General features: G+C 38.5%; 1 protein-coding gene and 1 pseudogene across 2 annotated transcripts; one reads left to right on the top strand and one right to left on the bottom strand.

Annotated features, from left to right (window-relative positions):
• The first annotated feature begins 1,171 nt into the window (after positions 1-1,171).
• On the top strand, positions 1,172-1,264 carry LOC141421198 (small nucleolar RNA U13; annotated as a pseudogene).
• Positions 1,265-14,390: 13,126 nt separating this feature from the next.
• Positions 14,391-18,552, bottom strand: Sln (sarcolipin). 2 transcript variants are annotated; one of them, XM_020154594.2, is made up of 2 exons: positions 18,430-18,552; positions 14,391-14,859 (listed from the first exon to the last, which is right to left on the bottom strand). In XM_020154594.2, exon 2 carries the CDS (start codon positions 14,783-14,785, stop codon positions 14,690-14,692), a length of 96 nt encoding a protein of 31 aa, XP_020010183.1. In that variant the 5' UTR covers positions 14,786-14,859; positions 18,430-18,552; the 3' UTR covers positions 14,391-14,689. The 2 variants fall into 2 exon arrangements, with proteins under 2 accessions (XP_020010183.1, XP_020010182.1); XM_020154593.2 differs by having other exon boundaries at positions 18,408-18,544.
• Between the last annotated feature and the right edge of the window lie 406 nt (positions 18,553-18,958).

Below are 18,958 nucleotides of genomic sequence, written 5' to 3'. Positions count from 1 at the left end.
ATGTGACTTGTGAAGATAGGTCTGAGAAATTAGGCTTGCTTTACTTTTTACCATAGACAGAAAGGGTAGTTTACAGATTAAATACAGCTTCAACTGAAATTCTGTATCAATCATGGTATCAGAATAAGCATATCTGGGACACTAAAAATATCAGGAGAAGATGGAAAAGGAAAGATGAGGGCAAGTACCAGGGTTGTCTGGAAAAATATATTTATGTCTCTAGACACATGTTTCTCAAGTACAGGATGCTTAATGTCTCAAAGACTAATCATCAAACGTATTAAATGCCAAAGATGTGATTTTTTCATAAGTGATATTCAAAATTAACAGGTCCAACAAAATCATCCTTAAAGTCAGTGACATATGGTATCATGCATAATGGAATTCAGATTGGCAGTCTCTCAAATTGCATATGGATGTCTCTTGGTCCCAAAGTCCAAATTTGCTGAAATCATCATGCAACCAAATCAAATCTTCTAAGTTCAGCTTTCCACTTTTTCTGTTAGTCTGCATTCTAAATGTGATCCTTGGCAGGGTGGGGTGGAATGGGTGTCAAGACTGACAAAAAAAAGGGCCTTGCAATGTCACCTAACTCCAAGTGTAATCCTTCCATTCCTAGAGAAATGTTAATACTGATTGCAAGACACAATGAAAGCCTTGTCATCCTGAGTGAATGGGAAGCTCAGGACAAGAGCCACTTTCACAGTGAACTGTCTGATACTCACCGTGAAATCTGTGGATAACAGAAAAGTTTGTTCCGGTGAAGACAAATGGCCTTAGGATTGACAGAGTGTGTATATGTGGTAGTATCTCTTTGTGCATCATCACTGTTAATGCAACAGGTGTTGAAAATAGACTTTTTTTCTCCGTGTCCTTTTCAAGCCTGTGTCGGAGTAATAGACACAGTTACCAGTGTGGAGAAGGGTAACTGGCAGTAGGATCGAGTCACAGTACTGGCTGGGGCTTGTGACCCAGACCAATGTCACATCATGCAGACTCTGCATGGCACTGCTGTTGCTGCTGAGAATACTCATTTTCACTTCATTTACCTAGGGAGAGAATAATGCAGTTCTGAATTTTTAAAACCTGAGGTCTAAAGGGAAAACCATTGTAGGCTGTGTTTTTTCATCCTCAGTTATAGTCTAGCTATGAGGAAAAAGATGAGCGTGAGATCCTTTTGTGGTTCATCAGCATGGCGATTGGGTTTTCACACTATGTGCTCTCTCAAACCTTGTTAAAGTCTCTGCACATTACCTGTCTGGTATATTAGGGGAGGGGGGATCAAAGGGAACCATAATTGATGTTTAATGTTTAATTGATTTAATGTTTGAATGAAGCTGGGTGCCAGTGTCTCATGCCTGTAATCCTAGCTACTCAGGAGGCAGAGATCAGGAGGACTGTGGCTTGAAGCTAGCCTGGACAAAAAGCTCGAGAGACCCTATCTCAAAAATACCTAACACAAAAAAGGGCTGGTGGAGTAGCTCAAGGTAGAGGCCCTGAGTTCAAACCCCAGTACTGCCAAAAAAATTATTTTAATTAAAATATTTGAGTGACATTTCCAGGATTTTTTTTTGAAAATGTGTCAGAATAGAACTCTTACAAGCCAACACGTTATATAACACATTATGTAACCTCAGGTTAAAATATAAGTTTTATTAAGTAGAGCTGTAGATACTACTTGAAGTTTTCAGGGACAAAGGAACAAACTTGTTTATGAGAGAATCTACAGGCTCCCTGAGTGATATGAAAATCCTAGGCAGGCCCCCATGTTGATAGAAATATCTTTAAGATATTGGGGTATCATATGAGAGAGAAGACACAGTTCAGAAATCAACAGTCAAGGTTCTGGATCTCCTATTAACTTTTAGGATTGGATTTTCCATTTCTACAAAATGGTCATGCTAATTTTGATATGAAGAGCATCCAATCTGTGCATCACTGTGAAATTATTGGTGAGATTCCAAGATGGCAACTAGAGGGAGGAAGCAGAAAGCCTGCTTCCTAACATAAAATCTTAGAGAGATGCTGGAGATATGCCTGGCAGGAAAAACCACCAAGAAGAGGCAAAACTCCAACTCCTTCACACCCCTAGCCCATGCATAGCATCCCCACTCCACATTAAACAGAGAAACCAGGAGGGCTCCCACGCCGCCAGACGCCAGCTCCCAAACTGCTTGGGAAGGTGCAGACCACCAGACAATATAGAATTACACACAGTACAGGGACAGTAATAATAGCAAGGGCAATGATGGGAAACGAAAAAAGAGGGAAACCACTTTCCTCCCAATAATAAATCAATACAGGAACCAGAGGGAAATGAAGAAAACAGATACCCAGATCCAGATTCCAACAAAACAAAGATAAACTCTGCCAAAGAACCCAATGAAGCCCACAAGAACAACCTGAAAGAAGAAATCCTGCAAGCAATCAATGAGAATTTTACAGAGATGATACTGGATATGGTTAACCAAAATGTACAGGAGACACTCAAGAAATTCCAAGACAACAAAAATAGAGAATTTGAGAAAGCAGAAGAACAAATAAAAGAAACTATAGAAGCACTATATAAACACCAAAGCAAAACAAAGAACACTATTAATAAGAGAGAAATGAACTCAGAACGAAAATAGACAATATCAAAGAGGAAATGACTCAGGATATAGAAAACCTCAGAAAAAAGAATGAAACAGAAATGCAAAACAAAATGGAAGGCCAATTCAGCAGAATAGAACAAGCAGAAGACAGAATCTCAGAACTTGAAGATGAAATGGTAATTAAAGGAAAAACCAAAGAACTATTAATTAAACAACTCAAGACCTGTGAAAAGAAAATGCAAGAAGTTACTGACTCCATCACTGAAGAAGAAGAAAAGGTGCAAGCAAAGGAATGTGTAATATATTCAACAAAATAATAACAGAAAATTTCCCAAATCTAGAGAAATCTATGCCCATACAAGTGCAAGAAGCCTCCAGAACACCAAACAGACCTGACCAAAATAGAACTACCCCACAGAATATTATCATTAAAACAACAAGTACAGAGACTAGAGAACGAATATTGAAAGCTGTAAGGGAGAAAAAACAAATAACATACAAAGGTAAACCCATAAAAATCTCAGCAGACTTAGCAACAGAAACATTAAAAGCAAGAAGAGCTTGGGGTGAGATTTTCCAAGCACTGAATGAAAATAACTTCAACCCTAGGATACTCTACCCAGCAAAGCTATCATTCAAAATAGATGGAGCAATAAAAGTCTTCCATGATAAGCAGAAACTAAAACAATATATGATCACAAAGCCACCACTACAAAAGATTCTTCAAGGGATTCTGCACACAGAAAGTGAAACCCAACATAACCATGAAAGGGCAAGCAGCACCAAACCACAGGAAAAGAAAAAGCAAGAAAGTAGAGAGTAACTTCAACTTAGGTACACACAATCAAACCTTCAAACAACTAAGACAACTAAATGACAGGAATCATCACATACCTATCAGTACTAACGCTTAATGTTAATGGACTAAATTCACCCATCAAAAGGCACTGTTTGAAAAACTGGATTAAAAAGGAAGATCCAACAATTTGTTGCTTACAGGAGACCCATCTCACCAACAGAAAAAAGCATAGGCTTAGGATGAAAGGCTGGAAGAAGATTTACCAAGCCAATGGCCCCCAAAAACAGGCAGGATTAACAATACTTATCTCTGACAAAGTAGACTTCAAACCTACATTGATCAAATGAGATAAAGAAGGACATTCCATACTAATAAAAGGGGAAATAGACCAAAAGGAAATAACAATTATCAACCTATATGCACCCAATGTCAATGCACCCAATTTCATCAAATTTATCCTGAAGGACCTAAAAACATATATTAACTCCAACACAGTGGTTGTGGGAGACTTTAACATGCCACTATCATCAATAGATAGGTCATCCAAACAAAAAATCAATAAAGAAATCCAAGATCTAAAATATGCCATAGATCAAATGGACCTAGTTGATGTCTACAGAACATTTTATCCAACTTCTACACAATATACATTCTTCTCAGCAGCCCATGGAACCTTCTTCCAAATAGATCATATCCTAGGACACAAAGCAAGCCTCAGCAAATATAAGAAAATAGAAATTATACCATGCATTCTATCTGATCACAATGTGATAAAACTAGAACTCAACAACAAAAATAAAGACAAAAAACATGCAAACAGCTGGATATTGAAAAACTCATTGCTTAATGAACAGTGGGTCATTGATGAAATAAAAGAGAAAATTAAAATGTTCCTGGAAGTCACTGAAAATGAAAACACAACCTACCAGAACCTATGGGACACAGCAAAGGCAGTCCTGAGAGGAAAGTTTATAACCATGAGTGCATATATTAAAAAGACTGAAAGATCTCAAATCAACGACCTAATGATACATCTCAAATTCTGAGAAAAACAAGAACAAGCAAATCCCAAAACAAACAGAAGGAGAGAAATAATAAAAATAAGAGCTGAAATCAATGAAATAGAAACCAAAAAAACCATACAAAGAATTAATGAAACAAAAAGTTGGTTCTTTAAAAAAATAAACAAGATCGACAGACCCCTGGCAAACCTGACTAAAATGAGGAGAGAAAAAACCCAAATTAGTAGAATCAGGAATGCAAAAGGGGAGATAACAACAAACACCATGGAAGTCCAGGAAATCATCAGAGACTACTTTGAGAACCTATATTCAAAATTTGAAAATCTTGAAGAAATGGACAAATTTCTAGATATATATGATCATCCCAAACTGAACCAAGAGGAAATTAATCACCTGAATAGACCTATAACACAAAATGAAATTGAAGCAGCAATCAAGAGTCTCCCCAAAAAGAAAAGTCCAGGACCTGATGGATTCTCTGCTGAATTCTATCAGCCCTTTAGCGAAGAACTAATACCAACCCTCCTTAAACTGTTCCATGAAATAGAAAGGGAAGAAAAACTGCCAAACACATTTTATGAAGCCAGTATTACACTTATCCCAAAACCAGGCAAAGACACCTCCAAAAAGGAGAACTATAGGCCAATCTCCTTAATGAACATTGAGGCAAAAATCCTCAACAAAATAATGGAAAACCGAATTCAACAACACATCAAAAAGATTATTCACCACGATCAAGTAGGCTTCATCCCAGGAATGCAAGGGTTGTTCAACATATGAAAATCAATAAATGTAATAAACCACATTAATAAAAGCAAAGACAAAAACCACTTGATCATCTCAATAGATGCAGAAAAAGCCTTTGATAAGATCCAACATCATTTCATGATAAAAGCTCTAAGAAAACTGGGAATAGAAGGAAAGTACCTCAACATTATAAAAGCTATATATGACAAACCTACAGCCAGCATTATACTTAACTGTGAAAAACTGAAACCATTCCCTCTAAAATCAGGAACCAGACAAGGATGCCCACTATCTCCACTTCTATTCAATATAGTACTGAAATTCCTAGACAGAGCAATTAGGCAAAAAGAAGGAATAAAAAGAATACAAATAGATAAAGAAACAGCCAAAATATCGTTATTTGCAGACAATATGATCCTATACCTTAAAGACCAAAAAAACTCTACTCAAAAGCTCCTAGACAACATCAACAGCCATAGCAAGGTAGCAGGATATAAAATCAACATAGAAAAATCATTAGCATTTCTATACACTAATAATGAACACAGAAAGAATATATGAAAATAATACCATTTACAATAGCCTCAAAAAAAATCAAATACCTAGGTGTAAACCTAACAAAAGACCTGAAAGACCTCTACAAGGAAAACTACAAACTTCTGAAGAAAGAGATTGAGGAAGACTATAGAAAGTGGAGAGATCTCCCATGCTCATGGATTGGTAGAATCAACACAGTAAAAATGTCTATACGCCCAAAAGTAATCTACATGTTTAATGCAATTCCCATCAAAATTCCAATGACATTCATTAAAGAGATTGAAAAATCTACCGTGAAATTTATATGGAAACACAAGAGGCTATGAATAGCCAAGGCAATACTCAGTCAAAAGAACAATGCTGGAGGTATCACAATACCTGACTTCAAACTATATTACAAAGCAATAACAATAAAAACAGCATGGTACTGGCACAAAAACAGACATGAAGACCAGTGGAACAGAATAGAGGACCCAGATATGAAGCCACAAAACTATACCCAACTTGTCTTTGACAAAGGCACTAAAAATATACGATGGAGAAATAGCAGCCTCTTCAACAAAAACTGCTGGGAAAACCGGTTAGCAGTCTGCAAAAAACTGAAACTAGATCCATGTATATCATCCTATACCAATATTAACTCAAAATGGATCAAGGATCTTAATATCAGACCCCAAACTCTAAAGTTGGTACAGGAAAGAGTAGGAAATACTTTGGAACCAATAGGTATAGGCAAAGACTTTCTCAATGGAACCCCAGCAGCTCAGCAACTAAGAGATAGCATAGATAAATGGGACTTCATAAAACTAAAAAGCTTCTTCTGCTCAACAAAAGAAATGGTCTCTAAACTGAAGAGACCACCCACAGAGTGGGAGAAAATATTTGCCAGCTACACATCAGACAAAGGACTGATAACCAGAATATATAGGGAACTCAAAAACTAAATTCTCCCAAAATTAATGGACCAATAAAGAAATGGGCAAGTGAACTAAACAGAACTTTCTCAAAAGAAGAAATTCAAATGGCAATAAAACACATGAAAAAATGCTCACCATCTCTAGCAATAAAGGAAATGCAAATTAAAACCACACTAATATTCAACCTCACCCCTGTTAGAATAGCCATCATTAGCAACACCACTAACAGATGTTGGTGAGAATATGGGGGAAAAGGAACCCTTTTACACTGCTGGTGGGAATGTAAACTAATACAATCACTCTGGAAAAAAATTTGGAGGCTACTTAAAGAGCTAAACATTGATCTACCATTTGATCCAGCAATACCTCTCCTGGGGATATACCCAAAAGACTGTGACACAGGTTACTCCAGAGGCCCTGCACACCCATGTTTATTGCAACACTATTCACAATAGCCAAGTTATGGAAACAGCCAAGATGCCCCACTACTGACGAATGGATTAAGAAAATGTGGTATTTATACACAATGGAATTTTATGCAGCCATGAAGAAGAATGAAATGTTATCATTCACAGGTAAATGGATGGAATTGGAGAACATCATTCTGAGTGAGGTTAGCCTGGCCCAAAAGACCAAAAACCTATGCTCTCCCTCACATGAGGACATTACATCAAGGGCAAACACAACAAGAGGATTGGATTTGGATCACATGATAAAGCTAGAGTATACTTGGGAGGTATGAGGATAGGTAAGACACCTAAAAAACTAGATAGCATTTGTTGCCCTCAATGCAGATACTTTAAAGCAACTGAGGCCAGTAGGAGAAGGGGACCAGGAACTAGAGAAAAGGTTAGATCAAGAAGAATTAACTTAGAAGGACATGCACAGGAAATCAATGCGAGTCAACTCCCTGTATAGCTATCCTTATCTCAATTAGCAAAAACCCTTGGTCCCTCCTATTATTGCTTATACTGTCTCTTCAACAGAATTAGAGATAAGGGCAAAATAGTTTCTGCTTGGTAGAGAGTGGAAAGGGGGGTAAAAGAGGGGGCGGGGGAAGGGGGGAGAAATGACCCAAATATTGTATGTACATATAAATAAAAGAAAAAAAGATGAGAGAATCTACAGTACCACTGTGGGAACTGACTAGGAAATGGGGTGGAGAATTCAAGGAGAGTTTCTCTGGAGAGATGGGAGAAGGAATAGCTTATGTTTGCTGTTCAAGGGAATAGGATAAGAATTCTGTGATCCTTCTGTGAAAGTGGTAATGTGTGAATATCTCAGTCTAACCAGTGTCCAAATCCTGGATAATAACTAGAAATGCTGGTGTGCTGGGAGACAATACATTAGCATTCTCAAACATTTGTGAGCATAAGAATCACCCAGGGAAGTGATTTGACATGTGGCAATCCAGATCACCCTCTTAAAAATTAGTTCGAGAAGAATTAACCTAGAAGATAATACACATGCACAGGAAGTCAATGCAAGTCAACTCCCTGTATAGCTATCCTTATCTCAACCAGCAAAAACCCTTGTTCCTTCCTATTATTGCTTATACTCTCTCTACAACAAAATTAGAGATAAGGGCAAAATAGTTTATGCTGGGTATTGAAGGGGTGGGGGGGAGAGGGAGGGGGCGGAGTGGGTGGTAAGGGAGGGGGTGGGGGCAGGGGGGAGAAATGACCCAAGCCTTGTATGCACATATAAATAATAAAACAATAAAAAAAAACAGAATAAAAAAGGGCTGGAGGCATGGACGAAGCAGTAGACTGCCTGCCTAGCAGGGAGGGGGCGGGGGGAAAAGGGGGAGAAATGACCCAAACATTGCATGCACATATGAATAAAAGAAAAAAATAAAACAAAAAAAAATCCCTTTCAGTTGGTCTGGGGTTGGCACAGAAGTCTGCAATCGAACAAATATTTCAGATAATGTAATTCAAGTAATCCTTGGGTTTTGAGAATTACATTGCACTCTTCCAGAGCACAGGATATGCAATTCATCTACCTCATTCTCCTGCATAAGAGCAAATTATCTTTCACAATGTTTTTTATTACTAGGCTTCTGCAAATAGCACTGAAATAAAACAACAGCAAACCACCACCCCACAGCCAATCCTTTATACTTTTTAGGGGTTACTATGTAGCAAGCATTGGAAACACTTTACTTAGTTTATAATAATATTAACCACTGCTTATTGAACATTGTGTGTGATGCACTTTGAAAATGTTATACAATTTAACACAATGATCCTACAAGGAAGGTAGAGGTAAGGGATTGAATCCAGTAACGTGTGCATGCTGGACAGATGACATACTGCTCAACTACACCCCAACCCTTCTATTTTTCAGCTAAGAAAATTAAGGTACACAAAAGTTCAGAAACTTGTCTGAAGTTACACAATAGTAAGCAAAATACATTCTGTGAATCCAAAGACCATGCTTTTTCTGAAGCATTATTTTTAAATGATCTAATGTGTGGGAAGTTACCATGTGACAAATTCTTGCAAGTGTATTGTCAGCTAATGCTCTAGATAGAGCTGTCATTTCCACTTAATCCCCACAGATAACCCTGACACATTGAAAATAGCTAACCAGCCATCAGTATTCTCTTCTCTTATTATCTACTGCTCAGGTGACTGACAGAAAAGATTATTCCAAGGCTTGTTTCAAACTCCTGGGAAAGAGAAAATTGTATAAGTTGCACATCCTGCATGATTGAGCTATAGAGCAAATAATGTATTTACCCAGAGGCCTCAGATACATCATAACCTTGGCACTTTCAGCCCAGAAGAGAGAACCTCCCTTGCATCCTAGAGCTGCCTGATAGTGCAGAGGGCAGGATTGACAATGATGGGAAAGAAGTACATCTGCCTGGCCTCAGAGTGAGAGAGAACTGGATTTGCCTCTATGCTCTGTGCCTGAGGGCTGATCACCTATCCTTTCCAAGCCTGTCTTCTCACTTTTAAGGTCCAAATAAAGGTAAATGCTTCAATTGTACCAGGCATGGTGTCACATACCTGTAGTCCCAACTACTCAGAAAGCTCAGGCAAGAGGATCACTTGAACCCAGGGCGTCAAGACCAGCCTAGGCAACATAGTCAAAAAATAAATAAATATAATTTTAAGTAAGTAAGTGTTTCACAAGATAAAAGAGAGTTAAATAAAATAAAACACATGAAAGGTTCTAATACAAAATAGACATGCAATAATATTATAAACATGAAGTTTGACCCTAATTTTACACAGCTTGGAAAACAGATATTTTTCAGCTATCACCCTGTTTGTAGATGAACTTGTAAATATCCTCAACACATTGGGATTTGATGAGTAATTCATAAATATTGTCAAGTTGTTGGGGTGGAAACAGCGATAGATCAAAAGAAGCAAGCACCATGAATATTTCATAAAGAAGATAACTCCCTGTGAAAAAAGCTGTTTCAATTGTGTAAAGTTTTTTTTAACTTTGGTTTGCTCGTTAATGTAATAGAAATGTTAGAAGTAGAGCTTTTTTCATGTCTCTTTTTTAAATCATACTTTACTGAACACAGATCATGCATCTAGTCACAGAAATGGTACTGATCTGTTTCAAAGGCTTTTAAGTCTGGCCAAGTGGTCATTGATGTGTTCAACAGATACTAATCCAGTGATAATGATGGACTAGCTAGGAACTAAAATTAAGCATCAAAGAGAGTCCCAAAAACAGGAAATACACATGGGAGAGACACAAACAGATGAACACAATGTGATAAGTGATATGAGAATGTAGGCAGGAGGCCCAGAGAGGAGGGACTTATCTGGGGAGAACTTCCAAGAGGCAATAACACTTAATGGCAATCTTAGCAAATAAGCAAGAGTTGGACAGGAAAAGAAAGGGAGAGAAGTCCAGGCAAAGGGGATGGCTATGAAAGGTCACTGAAGCAGAAGAGACCAGGGCACACTCTTTAAAACTAAAATAGTAAGAAATACTTAGAAACAAGACCTGAGGTGGGGCGTGTGGAACAGGCAAACAAAAGAGGCCAATGAAATGTGGATCAGCTAAGAAGGGTCTTTTGTGCCCTCTCTCCAATTTTTTAAGCATCCCAAAAGTGGGAAAGTGATCAAATACATCTAGGAGAATGATAGAATCAGAAGTAAAGGGAACAGAACCAGTTAACCTTATTTTGCCACAAATCACTTTCTGGACTGTTCTAGGTATTCAGAACCAGATTCTGGATAGTAACAGATATCTGCCTGTTGAGGAAGACCCTGGGAACACCATATAGGAACAGCATAGCACATACACCAAAATTGTCCTGGAGACACTGTGAATGGTGGAAATAATTGTGTTTTAGTGACTCAAAAAGTTTAATGAAGTGACAAGGAAATAAAGTAATAAAAAATGGAGCATCTCCTTGAGATGCCTTCTAGTCTGGGAGCCCCAGATGAGAGAACAGTATTACTACCATATTACAACCATTTGCACCCCCCTAGCCTGGGCCAATGGAGGAAAGATGGAAATGTGATTTATACTAAAGTACCTTGGAGTTCTTCTCTTAGAGCCATGGATTGAGACATGAATTGCCTGAATAATTTTACACTTTATGGAGACAATTATACTGTATTTCCACAGAGTAGAGTTGGGAGCCTCTACAAGTTAGGACTACAGAAATGGATAAAGCACTGTTGTTGCTGTTGCTGTTTGAGACAGGGTCTCACTATGTAGCTCAGGCTGGCCTTGGACTGGGGATCTTCCTGTCTCAGCCTCCAGAGTGCTGGGATTGCAGCTGTGGTACATCGTCATACCCGTCTCGTGTATTTATTTCAATGTAAGAGAACAGTTAGATAGAAATAAAAATGGGGTGCTCCAAAGGATATCTAATGTAGTGTGATTTTAGAGAACATTGGGAAAAGAATGTAAACAAGTACAGTAAGACACCTATTTTTTGTTTTAGTTCAATTGGCTGGTTAGCATTGTAATGTGGACAGCTCAAGTCCAGTATGTGCTGGGATCTTAGCAACCCAGGACTTAAATAGATGAAAGCATCATGTGGAAGACAAGTGCTCAGCGGGTGAAGTGAAAACTAGGAATAACTGGTCTGGCTGAGAATGAGAACCAGGCAGTAGAAGGCCCAGTGTCTAAGTTCTGTGGAAACATGGACATAGTTTGAGGTCCCTTCCAGTGAGTGAGGCATGCAGGTGAGGGATCCCAGAAGTAGTCAGACTTGGAAGTAAGACAGATGTGGCCATCTTGAATCTTCTTTTATATAGCATAGCTACTACCAGTGGTTGGAGAGGTGCTCTGTGTTTCAGATTTCCTGATTGTCATGGTCTCTGATCTTTGCTGTTCCTTCTGCCCGGAATCTCCTTCAACAGCATCCTAACTTTCTCTTGCCAAATGACTTACTGCATTATAAGTGTCTACTGAGATATCTGTTTCCTTCTACCAAATCATAAGGAGGGGTTTGACTATCTGATTATCCATTTTATACACAGGGTCTAGTGCAATGCCCAATACACAGCAATTTCACAATAATTCTTATTGGATGAATGAAAGGGAGTAAATGAATGAAATGAAATGATAAGCAAAGAGAAATGGAGATTACAATTGTTACCTTAATCTAACTAGGAAATATGTTAGAATACTAAAGAATTTGAGTATAAAACTTAAAACATAATAAAATGGCTTGGAGACCTGTAATAAATCAGTCCCAAAAAAAACTAATATGATTCTGTTGTCATTGTAGCTCCACCACTTACATCTGGTTAGTGAGGTCTCTGACGGTTCCCACATCTGCTAGATGGCATGGTGTACAGAAGGTGCCTCACATAAGGCTCACATGAGGTAGAATCACTGAGTGGAACCTGTTATAAATGTGGGCACGAGGACTCAGGCTTCAGGGAAAGACCAGAGAGTTCAATGTGAGAAGGGATTGTTATGTCGTCTTTGTGTCCCTTTGCCTCCCCACTGCCACTCATATACCTTCTCAAACATATGTAAACATCACTAGATTCTCTGAGGTTTTCTTCAAGGCAAAGAAAGACTGCTAGCCATCCACCAAGGGCCCTGGGGCCACAGGCCTCCGCATGGGTGTGGTACATACTAATCAGTAGCAACTGCATATCCACATGAGTAGTCTAACTCCACAATTAGAGACAGGACATGGACTGCTACTTCCCAAATTTTGCTAGGAATCTTTTTAACTATATTAGACTTCTTAATGCTAGAATCACATTAGAATTACCTGGAATTCTTCAAAAAAACAAAAAAAGCTAACTCTCGGGTTTACCCCCAGACCCATTAAATTAGAAACTTTCAGGTCCTTCCTATTATGGCTTATACTCTCTCTACAACAAAATTAGAAATAAGGGCAAAATAGTTTCTGCTGGGTATGGAGGGGGTGGGGGGGAGAGGGAGGGGGCGGAGTGGGTGGTAAGGGAAGGGGTGGGGGCAGGGGGGAGAAATGACCCAAGCTTTGTATGCACATATGAATAATAAAATAATAAAAAAAGAAAAAAGAAAAAAAGAAACTTTCAGGTACGGGGCTCAAGCTTGGGCATTTGCCCAAAGGTCCCCAGGTGGTTCTAACGTTCTCATGTAAGTCTAACGATCTGTGGAGCTGCAGTCTGGCATCACTGAGCAGCTCATCTAAAACGTAGGGTCTCGAGACCCACCCCAATCTGTATCTGGATCGAAACTGAATCAGAATCTGCATTTAAACAAGACCTCGGGGAGATTTATCAGTGACTCTTAGCACTGGCTACACAATGTCATCATTAGAAGACTTTTTTTTTTTTAATGCAGATGCTTGGGCCCTACCCTTGAGATTTTTATTTAATTGGTATGAGGAGGACCCCGCATCTAAATCTTGAAAAATCTCCCCTGGATTTATTGTCTTTGTTTGAGTACAGGCAGAGGAGAACCACATGCTATGTAAGCAATGCCTCAGTGAGTGGTCAAATTCTCATCAAGGAAGGGTGGAGGGTGCTGTGAAAGCTGAGGCTTTAACCATATTCCCCTTTCTCCATGGTCACTTCAGAATTGGCCCAAATAATAGATGCGGTAATCTAACCTGGATGTTTTAGCAACACACTTAAGAAATGTCTACTTCCTGTGTCTCTTTTATAAATGTGTATGTACATTATATTTTTCTTTTTTTCTCCTTTTATAACTGTTGTTATTGACTAGCTCTATTTGCATTAGGATAATAACCGAACTGTAATATTTTACTCTTAGGGACATGACTCACGTTCTAGTTTTACTCCATGGTAAATAATTCTATATATTTATATTAAAGGAAACATGGAGATACTATAGGGTAGAATATATATTTCTTGTGACTTCGATGGTTAAAACACAAGGCTTCAAAGAAATTTTGTCTTTTAGTGGGCACTACAGGGTCTGGCCCAGACCTCCTAGTGGAATGAAATTGTTCTCCCTCTACCCTTGGAATTCCTTAAGGGAAAATTCTGAACCAATGGAATTATTTGAAACATGACACTCTTACTTGATTTTGTTTCAAATCCTCAGCAGTTGGAGCATCTTGGCTTATCTCAAATGCTAGAAATACTGTGGCATTTGTCACTTCAAACCCAGCCAAGGGTCAAATGCTAAACCACACATAGAAGCTAAAATAAATTCTAAAAGTTGTTTTTGTGGATGATTTAACTTTATTCACATGAGAGCTGGAGGAACTAACAAAGACTTCCTCTAACATTTCTGGTGGGTTGAATTAGAGTTTGGTTACAGACAGTGTGGGTGGGGGGGATGTATGGTGAGACAAATCAGGGGCTTATGATTCCACATCATCATGAATCCAGTTTAATTTTAACCTTGTCGCTTGTCTAACACATTTGCAGAAGAGTTGGTGAATAAATCTAATGCTCACTGGCAGACACTTGGCAGCCTGTGAGAGCAGCATCTTTAGAGAACACACAACCAATCCTAACACTGGGGTATGTCAGGCATTGCGAGTGCAGGTATGAGGTGCTGGGGGTGCCAAGCATGGCATCCATGATGATGACAGTCGTGGGCTTTCGGGGCAGGCACTGCAGCTTCAGAGCATCTCAGGCAATCCCAGGACCACATCATGGCCTCTCAATACTGATAGGACCTCACAAGAAGCCACATGAGAAGAACTGTAATCAGGACAACGGTGAAGTTGAGAAACAGCTCCTGGGTGGACCGTTCCATCCTCAAAAAGGCTGGGTGAGAACTTCAGGTAGATGTCTGAGGGACAGCAAAGACCTCCGGCTTATCCTCACCTCCTAACAGAAAGCAACAAGGAAGACACAGGGAGGTGAATGAGTGTTCCTATAAAACGATGTTCGTCCTTCTGCATAGGAAACAGAAGTATTGTGGAAAAGAAGATTATTGAAGGCTGAATCTGTCACCCCTCCAAATTCAGATGTTGAAGCCTTAATCCCCAGTAGCTAAGAAGGTGACTGTGTTTGGACATAGGGTCTATCAAGAGGCAATTAAGGATACACTGGCCACACCTGGAATCCCAGTTACTCAGGAGGTGGTAACCAAGAGGATCTCAGTTTGAGGCTAGCCCCTGGCAAGAAGAATGAGACCCTATTTGAAAAAAATAAAGTAAAAAGGGCTGGAGGTGTGGCTCAAGTGGTAGAACACTTGCCTAGCAATCACAAAGTCCTGAGTTCAACCCCAACACTAATAAATAAATAAATAAGGTCTGTAAGGTAGGCCTTAATCCAATATGAATGGTGTCCTTATAAGAAGAGGGGATTAGGACATGGTCACATTTCCTAATGTGAAAACACAGGGAAATGATGGCCATTCTTGGCCAAGGAGACAGGCCTCAGAAGAAACCAATCTTGCTAATACCTTGGTGTCCAACATCTGGCCTCAAACACCTGTCTTTGCACTAGATCTTCCCCTCTTCATTGGGTCTATGGTCTGCCAGTTTACCCTGGAGACTTTGAATTTATCAACCTCCACAATCACAGGAGCCAATTACACACACACACACTGTATTGGTTGTATTTCTCTGAAGAATTTGGATTAATACAGAGGGCCCGGCTTCTCTGCCTGATAAAGACCAACATTTTTTAATCCTAATTTTTTTTCCTGTGATGATTGTCTTGATGCTTTTGATGAAATATAAAACACAGCATTTTTCTCTCTCTAACTTCTGTCTATAGGCATATGTTCATTTGCTAACTTAGAGTATCAGTAAGGGCACCAAAAGAGAAAAATGTTATAACTTAGTGTTGTTCTTGCTTTGAATTGCACTTAGGAGTAGGATAGCATAATCCTTCAGATTTCAGGCTCTTAAAGATCTTCATCCAACTCTGATAAAAGTACAAAGTAGTTCCAACAGCTGCACAGCTTCTCACAAGGCTGCGTTGGGCACAGAGCCTACAGGGGTCAACCAAAAGTCCCTCGCATAACAGGTACTCAGTACAAAGAGCAAGTGTTAACCTCATGGGTGTTTCTATTTCAACAAGGGCTGTGCCAGCTATTTTTAGTCAAGCCCAGGATGTGCCTAGATTGTAAACATTTCAAAGAGCAGGGATGCTATCTTCAGAGTGTGTACACGTTGTACATACAAGCAATCATATTTCAAGAACATATGCAATGAAGTCAATCAACTTTTTACCTTCAGTGCTATAGTATAACTAGTGCTTTGTTTGTATACTCTAAATAACATTAAAGACTATATTTTTGATAGTTTTAAGTAGAGACTTATATTTTAGATATGTAGGATAAAATTCAACTATTGAATGAAAAAGCTGAGGTGAGGAGGGTGGGTTTTTTGTTTGCTAAGGGTGAGAGTTTGGTGGCAGCAAGGTTTTGGTCTGAATGATATTTTTAGCCACCTAGTCTGACGGGACTATTAACTGTTAATCACTGCATTTATTGTAACCATCTACGGACTGAATTATTAATTATTTAAATTCTAGATAAATAATCTGTTGTTATTATGTAATTGTTAGTATAACATTCAAGTTCCATCCAAGTGGTACCAACCAGTAGATTGTTGAATCTTTGTTCAAAACATGGTCAATAATGATGGATTTATGTTTCATTTCCCTTTTAATTCTTAATCCTCTTTTGGTCCTCAACATGAGGAAATAGTTAATTGCCAGTGAAAATCTTTCCAAAGGTCTGCTTGGAGGGGAAAGTAAATAGAAGAAAATTAATAGGTAAAAGAAGAAGAGAGAATATGCAAAAATGCACACAGGAGAAGAAGGGAATGAATTATACCAAGGAGCCTGGAGGCAAAGGAATGAGGATCAAAGTCAGACTCTTCCTATGAACTCATTAATGAAATCATACCCTGATCCAAATGCTCACTTCTTGAGTAAATTCTCAAGAAATGCAGAAATATGCAGAAAAAAAATGAAAGCCTGTAATGATCAAAACAACTCAGTTCAGGATGAGCAAATTAACTGCCCCACTAAATCTGTTTATTAGATTAAGTTGTTAAACAAAAGCAATCATGGATCATCATCTAACAGGAATATTATTGGAAAGCCAGGGAAGTGCTGGTGGAAACCGCTTCAAGCTTTGTTCATGTTGCCTTCACAACTCAGGCAAAGCTTACTGTGGTTTTTGTCTTTCCCAAAATTACAAGTGAGAAACTGACTTTTAGAGAGAGGTTATGTTGTTTGTGTAATGACACTTAAGAAGTTAGAGGCAGAGCTAAAAGTGAAAGACTAGAACCAGTTACCAGAATTGTGGTCGTTCCCTCATAGGAATATTATAAGAATGGTTTTAACTGCAATTAACTGCTCTAGCTAGACAAAGTGTGAATTTTTAACCACTTGGAAAACAACTTGGCATTGTTTTAGATTAAGGAAGAAAATACCTTTCCCTAATCTCTAGTATTTTCACTTCTACTTTAGATGCTTGAGTACAGTTGATCCTATTCCTATACAAGGGTGTTCACAGCCACATTTGCATAAGAACCCCAAAGTGTAATCAGAACTAACATTCATCAATAGTAGAAAGGATGCTGAATTGTGGTGTGTGTGTACATTTAAATGCTATAGAGCAAAGAAAATCTATGAACCACTATCTCTACACACCACAAGATGGATGGATCTCACAAATGATAAAAAGATAATTATACATATATTTCCTTATAATTATTGTTTAAACTTCATATTTTATGCACTCTACATCTTTTCAGTCTTCTCTGAACCGACAGGCTACCCCCATCACACTTCTTTCCTATTACTGATCTCTTAATGTTTCTTGCACTTTAATAGTGACCTTAAATATTTGTTGTATTATGTATTTCAAATGAATAAGATATAAACAATTTAGGTGAGAATTTCCAATGAACCCCATTCAACCTACGCATATAACCTATGAAAACTGTAAGGTGCAGACTTTGTTTTTACACCCTTTAGGAAGAATGAACCAAAGTTAGGTAGAAATTCAGATCAGCAATGCTCCATTTTTCTGCTGTTAACCCACAAAACAGTTTTGGCTCCATTTTAAGCCTTTGCTAGAGTCAAGTTCATGCCATATGATCAAAGTGACTACCATATGGATAAACTGAAAGACAAAAAGCTACAAAATAATTGGCTTTCTTGGCTTAGAGACTTTGAGAAGATAGAAAATAGACTGTCTAGGATATGAAAAAAATGTAAAAATAGGAAGGAAATGCATACCAAAGAAAAACAGGAATCAATATTCACTTTACATCTTAAGAAATACCACATATAAAGATCATTATCTACTTCATAAAGAAATGCAAGCAATCCTCTGTCTTTCTCATTTGCAACCTGTGTACTCACACACACACACACATGTTATGCAGAATATAAAATCTTGCTGTTACCTGAAGAGGGTCAAGGACATACCCTGTCTTTCTCCTCGTTCTCTCTAACTCAGGCTCCAACTCCTCCTGTCTTCCAGGCTGCCTGGACTCCTGGACTCTGAGCAGGACCTAAAGTAGTCTGAGGGAGGTGGCAATCACTGTGATGTCACTGATGAAACATCTCAAAGGAACAATCTCTGAAGGTTTGAGCCTATTTGTGTTCAGGAGGACATGGAAATGTGGTGATTAAGGCTTTGTTCCTTTGGCTGCCAATTTGTCTGAACACCACAGGGACTTAAAAACCTTCTGTTTCTAGTTGGCTTTCAGTACAATTGATATGGATTCTAAATTTATTCTTTACATCCTTATGAATATCTCTAACATGTCTTTAAGACATCACAAACCCAGAGTGATAGACTAATTTTACAAATCAATACTGCATTTGGCTGCTCTCCCTACTCGACATGTGAAGGTGTAAAGATGTGACTTCATTTTTACCACCCATATCTTTAGCTATTTGAAATGGGAAGACTTCTCTGCCTTGAATCCACATGTATATACACCCACACACC

Source organism: Castor canadensis, chromosome 2, assembly GCF_047511655.1.
Source record: "Castor canadensis chromosome 2, mCasCan1.hap1v2, whole genome shotgun sequence".
Classification (NCBI taxonomy): domain Eukaryota; kingdom Metazoa; phylum Chordata; class Mammalia; order Rodentia; family Castoridae; genus Castor; species Castor canadensis.
The sequence above is the reverse complement of the archived record's forward strand: the minus strand, read 5'-3'. Positions and strand labels throughout refer to the sequence as shown.